The 20,711-nt window shown below is 57.7% G+C and overlaps 2 protein-coding genes across 2 annotated transcripts in view; one reads left to right on the forward strand and one right to left on the reverse strand.

Annotated features, from left to right (window-relative positions):
- The window catches only part of MAP2K3 (mitogen-activated protein kinase kinase 3), a 33,247-nt gene extending 30,364 nt beyond the window's left edge, over positions 1-2,883 (reverse strand). The window contains exon 1 of the mRNA XM_086622004.1: positions 2,853-2,883. Coding sequence (XP_086478130.1) covers positions 2,853-2,868 — 16 coding nt within the window. The 5' untranslated portion in view covers positions 2,869-2,883. The remainder of the gene's footprint in view (positions 1-2,852) is intronic.
- Positions 2,884-7,047: 4,164 nt separating this feature from the next.
- On the forward strand, positions 7,048-19,115 carry NATD1 (N-acetyltransferase domain containing 1). Its single transcript, XM_086622027.1, has 3 exons — positions 7,048-7,144; positions 14,774-14,892; positions 15,657-19,115. The coding sequence occupies exons 1-3, from the start codon at positions 7,048-7,050 to the stop codon at positions 15,771-15,773; spliced, it is 333 nt and encodes a 110-aa protein (XP_086478153.1). The 3' UTR covers positions 15,774-19,115.
- The last annotated feature ends 1,596 nt before the right edge of the window (positions 19,116-20,711 follow it).

The raw sequence follows: 20,711 nt of genomic DNA on the forward strand, positions 1-20,711 counted from the left end.
CGGGCTCAAGGGTCTTCACACAGGCTGCGGGCGCAGGCAGAAAATACGCCTCGAGCCCCGGGGGTAAGGCAGCAGGATGGATTCCTACACACGGAGTCTAAAACAGATCCTGCACCCTCCGCCATGTTTCTGCACCCACCCGAGGGCTGCAAACTCCCTGAGGCTTCCTCCCGTCCTGCTTTAACCTCTCAGATACAACCCCCTTCCCTTCACAGCAGCTGTTTCACCGAAAAAGGTGCAGACTTTGTTGGATAATCACGCCCAGGACCAGCCACGTGTTGCAATCCGTGGCTGGAGGCCGCGTCCCTTGGCAAAGCTCTGCAAGGAGGACACACGGGCAGCTCCGGAGCTTTGCAGGCGATTCCTTCCCTCAGTGCCACCCATTTGATGGAACGCGGCTGCAGGGAGTTCTGGTGACCTGAGACAACGGAGCTTTTGCATATTTGAGTAAACATCAGACTCCACACTGCAAGATAACAGGGAAACCAAGCGACTTTTTCCCACACACCTGATCCTGCAAGATAATTTGGATCAAGCAGACAGGAGCAATGGGAAGAGGAACAAAGCTGAAATCCTTCCTTAGCTTTGCATAATCCCCAGAAGGTGTTTATCTCCCAAGCTATGTTTAGCGCAGAGCCAGGCAAAGCTCTCGCCCAGCACCATTCCTACTGCACGTGTCATGGCCAGCCACGCGCATCCCCAAAAACTCCCGAGGCAGGAGACAACCCTGTGACTAAACCAAAATGACAGCAGGTGAGTTTTGGTACGTATCTATCATGGAAATAGCCAACCTGAGAGCTTCAACGCAGCGGCCTCCATTTGCTACCATAATCAAGTCAAGCCTGAGAAGAGAAAGCAACCAGCAAAAGGAAACCCGAGACCATTCACTATATTTCCCTAAGGAAAATTAGGGAAATTTAGCTTAAATTCAGGCTGCTCGAAAGGAGAAGCAGAAGAAGCTGCTGCAAGTGCTGCCAGCAGCATCTGCAGTCCCAGCAACAGATGCACACGCCCAGACCTATGAGCATCCCTACGAAGGCAGCCGGCAAACCTGCTCGGAGGGCTGGCACTGCCGAGGAAGACGGAAAACCGAGGAGAGGCACGGTGGACAGGTAGCAGGACAAGAGGAGTAGGTTTTGAAGAGGCAGATGCGTTACACGCGCTCAGGAGCGATCCCCGTGATGAACACTGCCCCAACGGAGGCAAAGGAGCTCAGGTCAGACGGGGACCCGGAGCTGCCAGTGCCAGCAGAGACCAGGGGCACTCGGCACATGAGGAACGGCTCCAGCGAAGGGTATTAGGAGTGAATTCGTTATGAATGGAGCAGTTTGTCACAACCAACGGCCCCATGCAACCAAAAACCTGGAGACACAGAAGGGTTCCAAGCTTCCTCCGAGGAAAGCACCACTGTCCCAGGTGCTCCCGCAGGCATCACTTCTGCGGTCAGTCGGACTGCTTCCCCCAAAATCCTCCCAGACCCAGCTCGGGCCTCATCTCCAGCAGGGCATGAGTGGTCTCCTGGCCCAGCTCACCTCTTCTCTCCATCCACACATCCACACGCCGCTACGGCACCTGCGAGCCAAGCGAGAGGTCTGGGCTCGGGCGTGCCGGCAAGAGCCTTTTTAAGAAGCCCGGTTGATCCATCTGAACGCGGGACGGTGGCTCGAGGCATGTGCTCGTACCCGTGAGTCAGCAGCTCCGCTCAGCAGCACCGTAAATCGCTGCTGATTCACACCCTGCTTACACAGCAAACAGGAAACTCAGGTCCACATTCCCTCCGGTTAAGACACGGATCATTTAAAACAAGGGGGGGAAAAAAAAAGTCACGCCGAGGTGCGTTCATCTGCTCACATGGCTCCTGACTTCAAGTTTCCAGTGCATCACTCCCGAACGAGGAAAACCCCTCAAATTTTATTCCGGTGATAAGCGAGAGGCAGCAATCGTATTCCATGTGCTCCCTCCTCCGTCCGGTCTGCGCTCACGGCGCTGATGTAACTGGCTCCCCGAAGCACCAAGACACCAGCGAAGCCATTTCCCCATCCCCATCTTCCCCAATCCCGGCACGCCGGCGGTGTCATCCCAGGCCGGTGCCTGCCAGCCGGCGCTCACCTCGGGACAGCGACCAGGCCACCTTAGTCACGGCGACGCTCTATAAATAACACCCGTGACACAAGGTCACGTTCACCAGAGACCATGGGAAACTCCGCCGCGGCACTCCTGGCACATGCCGGCACCGAGCTGGATGGCAGCTGTGCCACCGCCACCGAAACCAACCGCCGCACCATGGGGACCGGGATCCCCATCCCTGTGCTTCCCGCCTCGTCACGCCCAGGCGAGGCTTTGCTCCAGGCCAGCCACGATGCTCGCTGAGCTCCCACCGGTGTTTTCTCTGACAGGGAAAGACACCGGCAGCGGCGGATGAAACTCCCTTATTTTTCTCGTTCTCCACGCCAGCGGGACCTTCACCCCCTCCATCCCCGCGGGCTCCGCGGGCCGCTTCCTCGCTTTCCCCTCCGCGCAGCACACATGCCCGGGGCTCTGCAGCGCCAGCGGCCGCGGGAGCCCGAGCCCGGCCCCGCTGAGCGATGCCCGGCTGCAGGCGGGGAGTTCTCAGCCGGGACCGGGCAGGGAAAGGCACTCGGAGCCCACGCAGAGGAAGCCCCGGCCGCGGGGAGCCCACGCCCGGCGGGTTGGGCAACAACCCCGTCCCCGCGGGTTACGCCAGACCCGATGGCGCGGCTCAGCCCGGCCGCAGCCCCGCTCCTCCCGCCAAACACCCGGCCCGGAGCCCCGCGGAGCACCGAGCATCGCCCCCCGCCCGGCCCCGGCCCCGACCCCGGCCCCGGCCCTACCTCTGGGCACGGACATGGCTGGCGGCGGCCCCGCGGCGCCCGGGCAGAGCGCGGCGCCCGGCGGAGTCCGGCCCAGCGCGGCGGCCGCCGGGGAAGAGCGCGGAGGCGGGGCGGCGGGCCGCGTGCTCCGCCCCCCGCGCGGCGGGATTGGGCGGCGGCGGGGAGGCGGCGTGGGTACTGCCTCCGCGGGACTGCTTCGCGGTTCTCGGGCACGGCCGGCAGGGGGAAGTGAGGCGGGCGGGCGGGCGGGAGGGAGAGAGGTGCTGCTCCGCCGGCGCGTCCCCGCTGTCCCCGCCACCGGCGTGACCCCGGCGTCGCACCCGCAGGGCAGAGGTGGCGTTTGGGGCGCGAAGCGCTGCCGGCAGCACGGCCCAGGGGACCCCCGTCCTGCGCCATGCCTCGCCCCACGCGCCTGGCACAGTGGCACGCAGCGTGGGGGCGAGAGTGGTGCTGGACTGGGAGGCTGGTGCGGCCCAGCGGAGACCGGCCAAGCTCATCGCATCTTCCGTGGGTCCCTGCTTCCAACACGCCGTGGGTCCCACCAGTGGATCATGAAAAATCGATGGGGATTTATTCCTCTCCGAGTCACTGAGGAATCGGTCCCTCCTAGCCCAGCATCGTGCTGTGGCACGGTCCAGGGAGAGGGTGCTCCCCCAAACACCCGAGCCAGGAGGCAAGTGATGCAGTTGAACAAGCAAAAAGGAGATTAAAAGTGCCATTTTCTGGCTTAAATTCCTAGCAGATACGAAGGAAGGGCTGGAGGGGTGGCAACTGCAGACAGCTCTGGTGAAATCACAGCTGGTGTGTCACAGCCAGTTCTGAGCTTCGTGTTTTGCAGAGAATTTTGGATCAATTCAAGGGCTAGAAAACCTGCCTTGAAACCAGGCAGCTCAAGGGAATCACTGCAAGAAGGAAGGAACTGGGCAGACTGGGATCTGCGTCTGTGTAAGGACTGGTGCCTCAAATGGACCTGGAGTCCAGCAGCGATGGCATAAGATCCAGCAGCTGCAAATGAAAACTAGAAAAGTTCAAATGGGAAATAAATTACAGGTTTTTAATAGGGAGAGCAATTACCTTCCCAAGAGACGTAGGAGATTCACCACCTTTCAAGTCTTTCAACACAGGCGAGGAGTCTTTCCAAAAAAACCCCGCACCGGCTCAGCCGCAGGGTTATTAGCTCTGATGCAAGAGCCGCAGAGTCGCTGCCTGGGCTGGGCAAGGAGGAGGTGGGAGCAGGGGGGACCATCCTGGCCTTCAGCCCTACGAACCTCTGAATCAACAGCGGGGCTTGAACTCCAGCCCGGCCGATCCAAACAGGTTTGTGCTGGGCCAGTGTTCGGGTGCGAGATGTGGGGGGTGCCGCTGCAGGGCAGAGCATCGTCCACGTCTTTGCAAACGCGCAGCTGGATGCGGACCTGCGAGGACCGGTGGGACTGGCTTCGACGCCCGACCTCGGCGCTGGTGGCACCTGGGGTGTCATTGCAAGCGCAGGGCACGACCGTGCCGTCCCCGAGCACACGGCGTGCTGCGCCGTTCCTCCGCCTGCATCCCCAGGCACGGCCGGAGATCGCCGCGGGCCCCGGCCGCGATTACAGGGGTGCGTGAAACAGCCGCCCGGCTTTTCTTCACCTGTCTTGAATCACCAGGCACTTCGCAAGCAGGGCTTTGTCGCCTGCTCCGAGGCCTTCCAGCGCAGGAGTGCTGCAGAAGCACAAATGGAAATTGGGGAACGCTCAGCATCAAAATCCAACGGGGTGGGAAGGTGTGGGGCTGGGGGCATGAGCCCACGGACCCCCGCGGGCTGCAAGGAAGGGACCAGAGGCAGCATATGATCCCCTTCCCATCAGGGGCAAGACATGGGGACCTCTCGGGAGGATCTCTCCTTTTCTTCTGCAACCCCTCAGTGTCTGCCAGCACGGCTCCTTTCCCCTGCACCTGCTCTGTCTTGGGCCCGGCAGACTTTGTGCTGGAGAAGCGTATCTGAAAGATCAGAACCAGCTGTAATTGTTGGCCTGAGGCAGGAGGAACTATCACAGGCAAAGGCAGAACAAAGCATCCCAGTGGAGCCCGAGTGCTCCCAGAAATTTTGGCAAGGGTGCTGGATTTTTGGCACCCCTGGAAGGCCCCTCTGCGTTTCCAGGGTGCTGTAGGTAAACCTGGGGGTTTGCAGGCTCTGGAAGGAAAGCTTGATGGAGGGAGAAGGAGGGAGGCACTGGTGCATGCCGAGGCCAGACCTCACCAGACACGCTGGGATCTTTGCCACTGGCGCTTGATGGTCAACAGTTTGGCCCTGGCCCATCGCTGTGGGGCTGTGCCAGGCTTGGTTTGTCCCATGGCAGGACAGGGCTTCTCCAGCATCCTCAGCACAGCGATCGAGAAGCCCCTCACCTTTGTCTCTGCAAAACTTCCCCTTTCTCCTGAGGTTTCCTAGCAAAGGACTTTCCCCTGGGCATCACTGTGCGCTGGAGGGCATCAGCTCTCCCTCAAAGCTCCAGTGGGGTGCAGGATTAGTCCCCTCTCTCCCTCTGCCCCAGGCTCCCCATTGCCTGCAGGCTTGTGCCACTCATCTTCCTCCCTGCAAAATCGCCGTTGTACCTGGCCTGGCTGTTTGCAGCGAGTTTGCCTTCCCCTGCGTTCCCCTGCTCTGGGTGTTTTGTTGCCTTTATCTTCCTGCAGCGCCATACGTGGGAGCACAGGCAGAGCAAAGGCTGCCAGGGAAGGGATGAGGAGCCCAGCGTCTCACCACTGACATTTTCCAGCCTTTCATAGAGGAGGGGGGTAGTGAAGCCCTTTCCACTAGCAGACACCTATTTCTGCGGGCCAGCGGGTGCTGTGGGTGCTTGTGCTCGACGGGAGCAGGAGAGCGTGACCCCAACGGGCACAAGCCCAGCACGGGGGACCAGCTGATGGAGCAGCACAAACCAGACAAATCGAGTGGCCTGACGAATTCATCAGTTGATGGGCTCCAACTCGGGGAGCAGGAGCCAAAGAGATGAGTAAGCAAAGTCCAAGCTGCATGAGATGGTATTTAGGTGCAGACTAGCTGCCGGTGAACGATTACAAGTTCCAGATTAATTCTAGGTGCTGCTGCTTTTCCTGCCTGCCCTGCTGCAGAGCAGGCATGCAGACACCTTGGACAGGCTCAGCTCCTGCCTCCGACAGCGTTCGGTTCAAATATGTCACGATGTTGCTGCTACAGCTCCATGGGCGTGGAGACAAAGCCCCCTATTTCCTCTCCCAGTTTTTGCACGTGATGGATTGAGCAGACCCTGATGTACAAGATGTGGTGCATGGAAGCTCAGGTTCCTTCTGGTTTTGAGGGTGCACTTAGTGCACCTGTCCCACAAACACTGATTATGGCATGTGTCCCCCCACAAGCATCCGTGGTGTCCCGTGATAGCTGACGCACAAGGTTTCTCTTCCTTTGGAATCTCTGGGACAAGCACCTCGAAGCCAGCTGTTTGTGCAGCAGTGAGGCCACTCTGACCAGCCTCCTGGTGCTTTCTGGGGTTTTCTGTGCTGCAGGGTGACGGGACATGGCATCGCCCTGCAGTGCAGCACTGCGGACCCCCCTGCCCTGGGGGGGGCAGAGCATCACACGGGGTCTGTGACCTGGGGCTTCCACCGCACCCCGCGGTGTCAGCGCAGGGCACCAGCACAGCACCAGTCCTGTGTGCTCCTTCGGTACCGGCACAGCAGGGCAGCACCAGCACCAGCACCAGCACCCCGGGGCTGAGAACCCAGTACACGGGCAGGGCGCACGGTACAGCGACTCCCGCAGCGCAGACAGCACAACGGGGCTGTACCGGGACCGCGGGGCTGGGCCAGTACCGAGTACCCAGCGCAGGACCAGTACGGAGCAGTAGGAGCCCCGTGCCCGCCCGCGCGGGGGCGCCGGGCTCTCCGGTGCGCTGCCCCTTTAAGAGCCGGGCGGCCGTACCAAAACAAAACGGCGGCGCGGCCATTGGCTGGCGCGCGGGCACGTGGCGCACAGCTGGTTTCCTGCGGCCGCGCGCCGGTGGCAGCCGCGCGGCGCTCCGCCGCCACGGCCCGGCCCGGATCGGATCCCGATCCCGATCCCACTCCCACTCCCGATCCCGCTCCGCCTTCGGGATTCTGCGGCGGGACCCGGTGCTGCCGGGGCTCGGGGGCTCTGTGTCGCGCCCGGCCCGGCTCGGCCCAGCCCGGCCCGGCCATGGCGCACTCGGCGCCGCTCGGCCTCCTGGAGCAGGGCTGCCCCATCCAGGTGGAGCACGATCGGAAGCGGCGGCAGTTCACCGTGCGGCTGAACGGTAAGGGGCTCCCCGGTATCTTCCCCGCTCCCCTCTGCCCCCCCGTTCTGCCTCCGTGGGGCCCCCAGTACGTACAGCCCCCCCCTCCCCGTGCCCCCGGGGCTGCTGTCCCCGCCGTGTGCCCCCCCCAGTGCCCATGTGCCCCCCCGGTACTCTTCTCAGCCCTTTCCTGGTTCCCCCCCATCCTTCCTGCCCCCCGAAAAGCTTGGCCCAGGAGATCTGGGGATCTTTTGGCTCCCTTGGTTGGTGTTGGGGGGCTGAGTGCCATACTGGCCTGGGCAGGTCTTTGGGAGGGGACGACACAGGACTAGCTTGGCCCCCCCAGGAGCAATTGCCTTTGGTTGAAGTGGAGGTGCCACGCCAGGTTGGTGTGGGGGGATGTTTCTTGGTGTGTGAGCTGCTCTGTGGCTTTTCCGGTGGGATTTCTACAGGGAAGTGCCTCGGAGGTGTGAGTGGCCCGTGGGGGCCCTGGTACTGTGGCATGCTACCCGGTCCGGTAGGATCTACAGCATGGAGCCCAGCTGCCACGAGCGTCCGTGGGACTGGAGCCGCGGAGATCTGGTGACACAGTGACCCCCCAGCAGGTCTGTCATGTGTCAGGCAGAGCAAACAGAAAAGTAGGTGCCACTGACATCTCTGTATGGCACACCAGTTCCTTTCCAGCCGTCCTCTTAATGGTTGATCCCAAATATTCAACAATCCAATGTCTCTTCCCTGTTTGTCGTGCTGAGAACCACTTGGGGGAAACAGGCTGTCTCGCTGCCCTACAGAAATTGCAGGGTAGGTGCTTTTTTTAAAAAAAATAATAAAAAAAATGGGCAGTTCAGAAATTATACAGACTGTAGGAGGCATTCTCAGTAAAACAACAGGAATAGTCTGGGTTTTATTTTAGACTCTTCTTTCCCCCACCCCGTTTTTATTTCAACCACTAATTACAAAGCGCAGGCTGGCGGCTCGGCAGTGGTGGAACAAGGAAGGAGGAGACGTGCGCGCTGGGCGCGGAGAAAACGATTACACCAGCTGCTAATTTCAAGCGGAGATGAAACAAGGTCCCAGGTGACAGGTCCCCGTGGCCGTCGCGAGAGCTGGAACGCAGCGTTGCTGTCAGCGAAGTTCCTACGTGTGTGAAAGAGAGAGGGGAGCTAAGGACTAACAGTTGTTAGGGAAATATCATCTTTTTATCGTGGTTTGCTGAATAAAACCTCTGCCAGCCACGCTGTGGGCCGAGTAGCGTTCGGTGGCTTGACAGGGATGAGTTGAGTCAGGAGAGGATGAACTTTGAGAGTGGGATAATCAGCTGTGGGACACATTGTGTGTGAATCAGCACAAAGCTTCCTGCTTCAGGAGGGGACTGCTATGGCTCAGGGAGCCACAGCCTTTCCCAGGGTTGCAAGTGGATCCCTGTGATCAGGATTGTTTTTTTTCCTGGGAGTTCAGGGAGACTGAACCCTTTTTTTGTGAGTTCAGTGCTGGCCACGTAAGGAGACCAAGCTGAGCAGCGTCCTGGCGTGACGGGGTTCCTGCCTCTGGGCTGACTAACGTCCATGCAGGGCGGGTGATCTGTCTCTCCTTCTTATGATTAGGCATTTGCTGATAACAGCCAAGCCCTGGAAGGTGGTCAGAAGACAACCATCTCCGTGGGAGTGCGTGGCAGGGTGTTTATTTCCTGGGCTGCTCTCTTCATCGCTCCCGCTCCTGGCACGGAGTCAGTACCGCTGAATGCTCCAGCAGGTTCTCGTTGCTGCATGCGAGGAAGTTACAAGAAACGGGCCAGGCATGGGTTTTAGTGTCTGTCACCCACGTGTCCCTCTGAGAGCACTTGTGTCCTGTGTCACTGCACTGTGGCAGAGATGAACAACAGCCTGTGGGGTGAACCCACAGCTCACCAGTGAGCTCCAGGGTCACCCTGTCTCTGGTGTGTCTGTCCTAACTTCAGCTAGATGTTGAGTGTCCATGATGCTCTGGGAAAACGGGCTTGTGGACCAAGGAGCCAGGTTTTGCTCGTCTCCAGTAATAGCTGGTTTCTGAGCTGATGGCTTGGTGGTTTACAGTAGTGTGGTGTTGGGTGAAAAACTTTCTGTGGTGGTATTCTGGAAATCCCTGTAGCAGGAGGACTGAGACACGGTGAAAGCTGCGAACTAGTTGTGAAAGTGTTTGTTTGCAGCATCGCCCTGTGTTCCCCTCTGCACCCCCATGTAACCCCTGTCCTGACTCGTGCACGAGGAAGATGAATTGCATTTGGTGTTTTCTGGGTTGCCCTGTCTTTCCCTTCCTCTGAGCCCTCATTGCTGCATGTGGCTCCTAAAACTCTGATAGAAACAGCTGCTTCACTTTAACACGTTCCCTTTTTCTTTGCATCCCAAATGCAGAAGCATTAGAAGCTGAAAGTAAAGCTGATTATAGCCAGACTCACCGAGCTTCGTTATCCCTCTGAGAGGAGGGCGGAAAGAAGCCTAACTGGATTTATGATCGGCTAAGATGTGACTAACAGCACGAGCTAGCCGGAAGCCTCCCCACGCAGTGACTGTGTTGGAAAACATCAGTTTGTCAAAGCTAAAAACTTCTATGGGAATCATATAGATCGATTTTTTCAGTTTGTTTTTTTTTTTTTTTTTAATGGATCCAAGATAAGAGTTCTGGCCAAAACAAGAAACCCAGAGAGCCTCTCACCCCAAAGTAGTCGGCTGGTCAGTCCAGCTGCTGGTACAGCTGTTTGGAGCAGAGGAGCAGCACTTTTAGCAGTGGCCTCTTTGACTTCTTGATGCCCATCAGACACACCAGGCTCTCCGGCTGGGAGATGGGCTCACCACATGCACCGAGTGGCTCTGGATCCTTGGGGATATGTGGGCTTCTCGCACGCCCACGCTCCATTCATCCAATACGTGGGTGCTGCAAGCCACGCTTCCCAAACCTCCTGCTCCTCCCCAGCTGAGTTTGGGCAGGATCCAGTGGCTGGAAGCTCCTGCTTAGCCTGCAGGAGATCTGAGTCTCAGGAGCTCCTCTTTGGGAGTCCAGGCTTGGGTGTATTAGGAAAACTGGAGCAGGTTGTGCCTTGGTGCTTTCCTCCCTGCCAGGCCAGATGCCCTGCAGGAGGGGAAAGCTGCCACGTTTGCAGTGAGGATGAAGGGATCCAGTTGCCGGACACTGCATCAAGATGTTCCTGTTCTTCTCCTGTACCGCAGTCGCCTCGAGAGAGCTCCTAAACAGGAAACTGCTTCGAGCCGGAGTGCCCCCCACTGCCGCTCCTGCAGGCGAGGCCCCTCGGGTGACGGTTGCGCTGTCTCCGCTCGGCTCCGTCTGTTGTCCTCTGTTGTGTTTTCTCTCCGTAGTAACATGCCGGTGGCTCTCTGGGGAGCAGGGCCAGTCTGCGGCGTGCAGCGAGCCCTGGCCTGGGATGCACGCGTTCCTCAGGATGGCTTGTCCTCTCGGCTCGCCCACACGCAGCTTTCGGTGGCCACCTTTTGGCTCGGCCGCCAGACCTCTGGGCTTTCCTGGCTCTGAGAGCAGGAAACAGCGCTGCCATCTGCTCTCTCCCCCATTGCTCAGGGAATGGCTGTCCCGAGGAGGCTTGGGGCTGCCTCCGAAGGCTGGAGAGTGCAGAAATTGGCTTGCAGGCAGGCAGCCAGCCCTCGCCGGGCCCCTGCCCTGCGCCGGTCCCAGCACACAATGGTGTATTGTGGGCCGGGGCTGGTGCGGAGGAACAGGGAGAAGACCTCGAGCTGGAAGGACCCGTCCCTGCTGTGCTGCCAGTGCTGCAGTATCCCCTCACTGGGCAGGTACTGTGCATGGGAGAGGGGACCAGCGAAGGATGGGCTGGAGTGGGGTGCTGCCATGTCCCTTGCTCCCTTGGGGGCTGGGGCCAGGCTCACTGCTGTCCCCAAAAGGCTCACGGGCCACCCAGTCTCTGGGGGCTTGTGTCTGGCGGTGCAGCTGAGCCTGCGGTGCAGGGACCTCATCTGCTGCCCAAAGCTGCCTGCCTTGCTTGGGTGGAAGCTCTGTGCAACTTGTCTTGGTGGAAACCTTCCATGGAGAGCAAGTTTAGACCTGGTCCCTTGCCCACCTCCCAGAAAAAGCTTCCTCTTCCCTGTGCACCCTGTGATTCGAGGGAGGGCTGGGGACCAGCTGTGCTGCCATTGCTGCCGTTTTCATCGCGCAGCCTCTTCTTGCTCCTCTTTTTGCTGTGCTGATTTGCATTGACTCAGACTTCCTTGCTCGTAGTGGCCTTGAAGCCGAGACGCTGCGCGGGGGAGTGTCTGCGAGTCAAACGTCGTGATCCGGCTCACAGGGCACCGCTTGGGCCAGCCGAGACCTGAGCCTGTTTTGCCAAGCTCTGTCTGTGCAGGCTGATAAAATCCCTGCCCCGAAGTCCAAGGGGACGAGGCAGACCTGTGGGGGAGGCTGGCTCGTGGCATCCCTCTTCTGCCATGTTTTGGTGTGGTTTCTGCCTGCGTGCCCTCTCTTTGAGGGCAGATTGTGAAAAGCCGGGGCTGGGCTGCTCCTGCAAGGGGTCAGTGCTGCTTCCAGCTCCCCCAGCTTTGCAATGTTCCCTTTGCTGGGAGCAGCCCCCTGTGCCCAAAGTACCACGTAGCAGAAAGGCTTCTTACAGCATTGTTTTGCAGCAAAGTGCTTCTGCTCCCTTATCTCATCCCTCTGGCCCCCAGAAGGCCTTTTGGTGGGAAAACAAGGATTATGCCTTGAGCTGCTCATGAAGAGCCCAGGAACAGTCCTGGTTTAAGGGTACAGCCTGCTTTTCCCAGAGTCTCTGAGCCATGGAGAGGATGTGCACAGCAGCTGTTTTTGAAGGAAACAGGCTTTCCGTCAGCTGGTTCTTCCCCTCCATTCATGAGCTGTTGGCCACCTTGCCAACGGTAGAGGAAGAGAGATCTTGATCTCCAGGAGAGGCTGTTCCTGCAGGACCTGTGCCGTGATCTGGCGTCACTGCGGAGGCAGGGCTACCATGAGTGCACAGCCTCAGAGCAGGCAGTGGAGAATCCGGGTGGGATGCTGTCTTACAGGACTGAAATCCTTTCGGATCTTGGCTTGTTTCTTTTTTGTTCATCAGGTCTTTTTCCTACCTCCAGACCCTGCAGTGGCGCAGCCCTGTGCATCCAGCTGTGCTCAGCTTGTGGGTTTGTCTCGGCATGTTCTTGCCTGGAGAGGCTGCAGGGTGTATTTGCAGTGACCTTTAAGCATAACCACTGACCTCTGGCTGTGTGCCCTCCTGCCATCAGCTCCTCTTGCAGCCCAGGTGCTCAGTTTGTAGCTCTGCGTCACCCACCATCCCGCAGCACGGAGCTGGAGACAGGGACCAGGAGATACTGGGTGTAGCCCAGCCCAGCCCTGGGGCTGTGCAGGAGTGGGGACACAGCAGTGACCTGCTCTCAAGCCCTCGGTGCCACCTGCAGGGCACCCACCAAACCGTATGGCACACGTGTCCCTGATTTCATGTGCTGGGCCGAGGTCCCATCACCAAAGTGCACACGTACAGGTGCAGTTATGTACTTGGCTGAACCAGGATGTTTTTCTGAACTGGGACCAGTTTCCCACTGTTGCCGGCACTGGCTTTCTTTGCAGAGCTGTTTGTAAAATCCTTTGGGTTCTGCGTGTGTTTGTCTGTCTGCAGGTGGTACCCTGCAGCTCCTGCTCGGCTGGGGTTTTGTGGTGCTGCTGTGTTACAGTGAATATGGAGGGAAAGTCTGTCCAGGACATATCTGAGGTTCTCCAAATGTTGCATCATCTTCTGCTTTAAAATTCATTTTTGGAGGTGATACTTCTAAATACATTTTTTTTTAAAAAAAGAAAAGCAACAATCTTTAGCTCTGTCCTACAGAAGGGTTTAATTTTGAACTTATCAAAGCTTCAGGCAGAGGCTATGGAAAGTTTTGGCTTGGGAGGGGAGCAGAGTGGAAGGTCTGGAGCATGTGAAAGCTGCAGTAACAAGAGTGTGTTACAGCCGTCGGCGCTGCCAGCTCTGCCCATGCCACCTCTAAGAGAGCTGCTGCCAAACGTCTCGCTTCTGATGCGAGGATGAGGGCACCCGGCTTTGCCTGCAGCCCGACCTGGGTGGGCTTTTTCTTGAGTGAGACTTGTCTGTGCTGCTGGGGAAGAGCTGGGCTTGCAGCTGCTCCCTTGGCTTTTTTTGGGTGCCCGGATCCATGCAGTGAAATGCTGTCGTTCTCCCTTTTTTCCCTACAAATATTTGGAGCCATAAAATGGGGCTATATGGTAATGGGGAAGAGGTGAGCACCCCTTCAGCCCCTTCCCCACCCTGTTACCTCTGCCTGTCCCAGCAGTTCACCCCAAACCCTCTGTCCTGAAACGGAGAGGGAGATCTGGGATCTAGAGAGACTAAAAGAGCTTGGCTTTTTAGTGAACCAGAGCCTGAGCGCAGCAGGAGCGATGCCTCTCAGTACTTGGGGGGGATAGCGGGGGGGGAATTATTTACGTCCACCCAAGAACAATGTTGGCACAAGAACGAGCGGGTAGAAACCAGCAGGAATAAGCTCAGGCTGGAAATGCGAAGGTTTCCATCTGATGTAGGAGAATTGAGTCTCTGCCTAAAAGAAGCAGGAGCAAAAACTCGAGCTGTTTCTCTCGAAACATAGAATTCGAATGGGCTCACTTCTAGTGCCTCTCCAATACAGGGATCAGGTGAACTGGGCTGGAGTTGTCAGCTGAAATGCAATAAAATAAAGTGTTTTGAGCTCAGCTAAAGCACGTAGGAAATGCAGGTGGGCCTTGCAGCCCCTCACCTTCCAATGACCATTGGAGGGAAAGGAAAGATTTCCATTATTTTAATTGAGTTTGTCTCTTTGACTGGAAGCTTGTATTTCTCAAACTGTTAAATACAGAAACCCTCTAGAAATGATACGTTTGCTTTTGTGTTAAAGACAGGAGCTCAGGTTCTGCAGATGAAGCCAGAGAGGTGTTATCAGCTCTCCTCCGATTTACACGTGTGCTGAAACTTCTTTTTTCTTGTAACTGAGCTGCTGTGAGAAAGGTCAGGGTGTCGCAACAGGAAGCCTCTGTGTGTGCATGTGAACGCGTGTGCACAACCCCCCTTGCACGCCTGTCTGCGCCTTCCTGTGTGTTTGTGGGATTCATCTCTCCCAGCATCTTCCTCAAAATGTGTCTATCCAAATGCTGCAACACCAGGCCAAAAAGTCTTCTCCTGTTTTATATGCCACGACAAAAAAACTGTGCTGCAGAGAGAAGGGAACTGGCTGTTACTTGAGTCAGCTTTGTCCTGTTCTTCCCTCTCCTCTTTGATCTCTGCCCCCCATCAACACATCTCACCCCTCCCACCAGCTGCTTTCCTACCCCAAGCATGTCATGTTGGCACATCGGCGATTCAGATCTGGGCAGAAAACTTGCCCCTGGTCCAGAGTCTTGGAAAGGCCAAGCAGACCTGCCTCTGCCCGCACCTTGGTGGCAACCAGCAAGGTTGTCCAAGTGTCACTGAAAGCGAAGTCTCCCACCCAGCGCCACATCCGTTCCCACGGGCACAAGGGCTGTTGTAGCAGTGCCAAAGCTGCCCCTTGCCCATCCCCTGCTCCGTCTGACAGCGGGTCGGGAGCCCGGGGCTCCCTGGGCATGTCCCAAACCTCACTCCTGTCTCGCATCCCCCAGGTTGCCACGACAAGGCGGTGCTGCTCTACGAGTATGTGGGGAAGCGGATCGTGGACTTGCAGCACACGGAGGTGCCAGACGCCTATCGAGGGAGAGGAATAGCCAAGCACCTTGCCAAGGTACGGCCCTGGCCACCCCCAAGGGCAGGAGCTGTTGCCATCCTGGCCGTGGCTAGAGACCCCGGCTGAAGCCAGGCCCCGTTGCGTTGGAATTGCATGCGTGCCCCTTGGGAACGGTCCCTGCTCTGATGGGAAATAGGGGCGGCTGGCGGGGCAGATGGAAATCTGTGGTCAGACGTTCCTATTTCTGGCGGCGAGAGGGGCTGGGTGAGTGCCAGCACGTCCAGCCGCTCGCCCGGGCTCGGCCCTTTCCTCCTCACAGCGAGCAGCCCCCGCGTCCACCTTTCAGGGGCTGCTGGATTGTCTCTCCTGGGGGCTGGATCCCCTCGTCTCAAAGCTTCAAGGCTCTCGTGAGCCCTTTTCCTGCCTCAGGCCCTGCTTTTGAGCCTGCAGCTGTGCAGGGAGAGCTGAGGAGCCACAAGCATGGTGGGGGGGGAACTGTGGGGTGATGCTTTGGGGTTACAGCTGCTCCCTGGCCCCATAAGCCAGGGCAAATGGGTGACAAGGGTACCTTGAGGGTTACTTCGGGGGGTTCCTGCACACTTCTGGTTAAACTGAGGACCCTGTGGAGGCTGTGGCAGATGACTGCGCTCTCCGCCCAGCCTCTCCCTCCACCTGCCTCGCACAGGAGGTACGTGAGGCCAACCTGCTGCTTCCCCCAGCTGTGTGCAGGTGTGGGAGTCTGGACCCTCATGAGGCTTCAGAGGAGAGCGTCGGCTGGGGGTGCTGGTTGTAACCCATCTGTCCTCTCCGGTTGGTTGCAGGCAGCTCTGGACTTCGTGGTGGAGGAGGACCTGAAAGCCCACCTGACGTGCTGGTACATTCAGAAATATGTCAAGGAGAACCCGCTGCCGCAGTACCTGGAACACTTGCAGCCTTAAGGCAGGACTGCTCTGGCACCAGCGCGCCTGTCCCTGACTGTTCAACGCGGCCTTCGCTTCTCTGCAGTCTCAGGAAACCCCCCTCCCACACTCACAGTTCCCAGTTTTTTTAAACGCGTCCATGTGGTGCATGAGTGTGGGCACGACCTTCTCCTCTCTGCCCACGTGTGAGCGTGGCTACAGCCCTTGGGCCAGGCTGGCCCTGGGCACATGTCATGCCCCCTGGTGCTCTTCTCAAGCCAGGGAGTGGAAGAGGATGATTTTTCCACCAAACTCCATCACAAAACCAGGGGTTGACTCGCTCTGTGCCTCATCCTCTCCCCTCTGCTTGGCGACAGCTGTGAACTTGCTGGGGGATGTTGGTTAGGGGTGGTCGTGGGGTACCAGTCCCCCCTTCCCTCCCAGCAGCTGGGGAGATGTTGTGGATTAAGCCTTGTGGGACAGAGGAAGGTGCTGGAGGAGCCCCAGCCCTGTGGCAGGTTCATCCCCTGCAGCATCTGCTGGGCACCAAGCCTTGCCCAAGCCCATGTGGAGTATGGATGAGAATGTTGGGGCCATGGTGGTGCCTGGGGGGCTTTGGTCACCAGCTGTGGAGACACTGGGATGGTGACACCTTCGAGCCTAGAGACAAGAGTCATGTGAGGAGTGGGCTTTGGCCGCAGGGGCTGTGGCACAGCATATGCAGCGTGAGTGTGAAGAGGGAGAAAAGCCGCTGAGTTGCAGACACTGCTTCCTGGAGATGCCAGCTCCTGCCCAGCCTTCTGTAGATGCCCCAGCATGGCATCCCCGCAGGGCTGCAGGCTGTTGTTTCTGTCTCTGCTCCCTGCTATCAGTGTTAACCATGCTGGTGTGGACACAGCCTGCTTGGGAGAAGAGCACCAGCCCCCACAGCCAACCCTGGCCTAAGCAATGTGGGGACATCCCATGCTTTTTCAGGCACCAGGGTGGTTTCCTGCAGCTGAAGAGGAAGGCTCCCCCCATCTCCCTCGACTCCAGCTCTGCACCCCTGTCTGCGTCCCAGTCCGTAAGGCCTGAGCGACCATCGCGTCCTGAGAGCAACAAGGGTAAGGCCTCTGCGACCTGCTCCTGGCCCATCTCCAGGGCTCGATGCTGGAGCCGCCTGCGTCTCCCTGGACGCTGATCCCTTCTCCTTCAGCCTTTGGAAAGAAACCTGGCTCAAGGCATTACCCGTCTGCTCACTGGCCTCCTCGCAGCTCTGAGCCCCGGGTGCTGGCAGCATTGTGGAGTCATGCTGTTACCTCCGCGGGTGATGACCCTGTAGCACAGCTCGGTGTTGCCACAGTCGGATGTAGAGGTAACACTGCGATGGCAGGGCACTGCCTGGTTCTGGCTTGCTGCTTGTCTTGCCCTGTCCAGGCTTTCCAGGGCCCAAGTTTGACCCCAGAGCATCTGCCCTTGAGCTCGTGAGATTTTGCAGCGTCCCAGGGCTGGGCTGCAGTGGGGGAGACAGTGCTGCTGGCATGCCAGCCCTGAGCGGCTGCTGGGGCTGCAGCCACGCAGAACAAGATGAAGAGCCTTTCACCTGCAGGCCAAATCCAGACCTAGCTTATCTCTCAGCAGGGACTAAAGTTTACAGTCTGTGCCACGGACCGAATGAAGCCCCGGCCAAGAGGCAGCTCAGCCCTCTCCCAGAGCCCAGTGCAAAGTCTGTGGCGGCAAAGGCAAAAGCTCCTGCCACCTTCTCTCCTGGTCGGGTTGGTTGGATGTGGAGACCCTGTGCCTGATCTCAGCTAGGGAGGCCCTGAGCTGTTCCTCCCAGCCACCAGCTCGAGGCAAAGCCCTGCTGCCTGCTTGTGCCTATGGGCTGCCCACCACTCACATAACGCAGCCCTCTGCCCTCAGGCTTGAGTAAAACCTCCCAAACTCCATCCCCGCCCTGCCACCCTGCAGGCTGTGAGACCTCTGCCTGTGTCCACCACCTGCCTGGGGAGGAACCTGTGCCCAGCAGCAGACCCATCTCTGGCTCGTGCTGCTCAGGAGAGGCATCAGGCTCAGCACTGCCGCCGCCTCGTGCTTCTGCCGCCTTCGTGCCTATTTCAGCCTGGCTGCACCCTTCAGGATGGCTTAGAGGGACTGGGAAAGGGTTGCAGGTAACGAACTCAAGAAAAAGGCTCAAGAAGAAACCTGGGCTGCTAAATGTTCACTCTTTAAGATGCAAACACACTTCAACATCTAGTCACAGGAGCAAGGCTGGCTCTGTTATGGTCAAGGGATGACAGAACCAGCCCTACTCTTGATCCCAAAGTGAAGCGATCCATCTCCTCTCCTGCAAGCCAAGATAAGACACCATCATGTCTTTGTTGCAGTGAAGCTGGGTGCTTGGAAGAGATGTATGCCTGGTTGCCTCATGGGAGCAATAGCATGAGCCCAGCAAGCCTCTGCCCTGGTTTTGTGCTCATTTCCACTGTGTGACAGTTCCCAGAAGTACTCCGTTGTGTCCACCGCATGGGAGCGGCTCGCTGGAGGGTGTGCTGTGGTTGCTGCACCGGCAGTGTCCCGGCACCCAAGCCTGGCCCTGGAGCCCTTCGTGCTGCTCTGGCAGGAACCTCATGCTTCCCGGTGCTGGATCACAAGTGGCGATCGCTGCCTTAAATCAGGCACAGCACACGGTTTTGCTGCTGCTTCCCTTTGAGGTGCTAAAATCCCTCCAGTGTCTGACCTGACGGAGACACGTGCCAGTGTCTGTGCCAATCGTTTCACTGCTGTACCCATCTTCTACTCCGGCCTTCCCTCTCCTGTGGTCTTTGATGTCGGCAAATAGCAATACCCACGTGTCACCAGCGATGCTGTGGTCCACGGTGCTCCTGTGTTCCGGCACTGCCAGGTGGGAGATGGCTTGGGTTCCCTCGGGATTGGGCAGCCCTCCCTCCTGCCTCTCCACCAGCTGCCCTTTCCCAGCTCTTCTCTGCAGGAAGGAGGTTGGAGTCCTGCACGGCCTCTTGGTGCTGACTAAGCCTGGAGGAGTTTGGGATCCTGAACTCTCTCTGGCAAGGGGAGTGTGGAAGTGGTTTGGTTGAATATTGAGGTCCCCAAACCCATTTGAACTACAGACCTTGGTGGGTGGGGAAATGCAGATTGCTGTCAAACCTGCTTCCACGTCACCCAACGTGAACACCCCCTCCCTCATCCACTTTCCAGCGTTGTCTTCCTCTGTCCGAGGTTTCCGTTCTGTTGAATTCAGTGGTTACGATGTGCCTTTCCTTCTCAGGACCTGTTACAAACGACCTTTCTGCTTTTGTTTATGTCTAACATTTATCTTTATCCCTCCTTCTGTCATACTATAAAACATGAACATATTGCATGGAATACAATACAATAAAAAGTGTGGCTTAATTGACCCACAGTGGTTCACCGTGCCATGCTTGGTGGGAGGCAGGAGTTGGTGCCTCCAGAACCTGGGGACCTCTGGCATCCCCAGCTCTGTCACTGCTGGGCTGGGTGGCTTTGGCAGAGAGCCTGTTTCACAGGTCCTGTCAAACAACTCTCCTCTCCAGTCCATGTCCAGGGTATGATTTTTGCTGCCTTGTTGCTGCGTATTCATTTTCTACATAAATGTAACCCATCTTTTTCTCATCCTCGAAAAGCACATCCCTAACAAATCTAACCCCAGATCTGTTAGACAGTAGCTACCATGCATCTGTCACTGTCTTGGAGGTGAGAGAAAAGGCAGAAGTTGGCAGATCTGCGCATTGGTGTGCTTAGCAGCTACTCTGCAACTGCCTAACCTTCCTCTCCAAAAAATGGAGAAAATGCTATTTCTCTCTCTCACAAAGAGGAAGATCTTGTGCAAGAAGGACCCCATCCAGGCAGTGAGGATGATGGAGGGTCCCTAAGACCCTTGCTGGGTTCAGGACAAAGGAATCCTAGTCCCAGTCCTGGTGCTGGCCGCAGCATCCTGTGACCTGTGGGCAGCCACTCTTGTCTTTTTGTCACCTAACCTTGGTGATACCTGAAGCACCTTTCTCCCATCACGGAGCTCCTGGGAGCCAGATCCCAGGCAAGCCTGGCATGGTCCCATTGCACAGGAACAGGGAGGCATGGGCTGAAGCTATTGAATTTTGTTTCAGGTCATAGGGCTGGCTGACCTTGCGATGACTGTGTAGAGCTTGGGGTGAGTGGGATCACAACTGGTTCCTCTCGTTTGCTGGCTGATCCTCCCCTGCTCACACTCAACATTCCTGCCTTGCAATTTCAGGCCAAACAGTCTTTGGGAATCATCCTGCAAAAGCAGCCTCTCGTGAGCTGGCACTCAACACTTACTGAGTGATGTTCGAAGATGTTTGAAAACATTAAGGCATGAAAACATTTAAATAGCCAGCCAGTGAAGTTGTTCCCTGCTGTGCTTGTCCAGAGCGAGGTGGGTGGGCAGGTGACTCAGAGGAACACAAGGCGCTTCCGTCCCACGACTGGCGTTCTTCAGCCCTGGGAGCACAGCCCGAGCACCCAGCACTGGGGCTCCCAGCACAACACGTTCACATCGCTTACTAAAGCTGGGCGCCAGCTACGGAGGCTGAGGCTGGAGCTTCTATAGCTGAAACGCCAGGGCTGTGGGGTGGGGAGAAGGGGGACAGCTTATTTACAGTTATGATTTGATCCAATATGACAAGTGACAAACGGCCCCTGGGCTGCAATTCGAGCAGGCAGGAGCGTGGGGTTTGCTCGTCCCCAGAGACAACGCGGTAGGTTTGGGTTGTAGCACGAAGCTGGGCTGTTGCTGGTAACACGCTCTGTTTACATTCCACATTCCAGACAGTCCGATGCTCTGGCCTGTTCCAGCAATGCCGCTGCTCGGCCGCCTGCTCTGCCATGCTTCCCAAACACCTCTTCTTTGTGCAAATGCACTATTTCCTCCAACAAAACAGCTGCCCCCCAAATTATGGCCGAGAAAGCAGGGGTGTGGGAGGGCCCTGCAGTCTG

This window comes from Tauraco erythrolophus, chromosome 17 (assembly GCF_009769465.1).
Source record: "Tauraco erythrolophus isolate bTauEry1 chromosome 17, bTauEry1.pri, whole genome shotgun sequence".
Taxonomy (NCBI): domain Eukaryota; kingdom Metazoa; phylum Chordata; class Aves; order Musophagiformes; family Musophagidae; genus Tauraco; species Tauraco erythrolophus.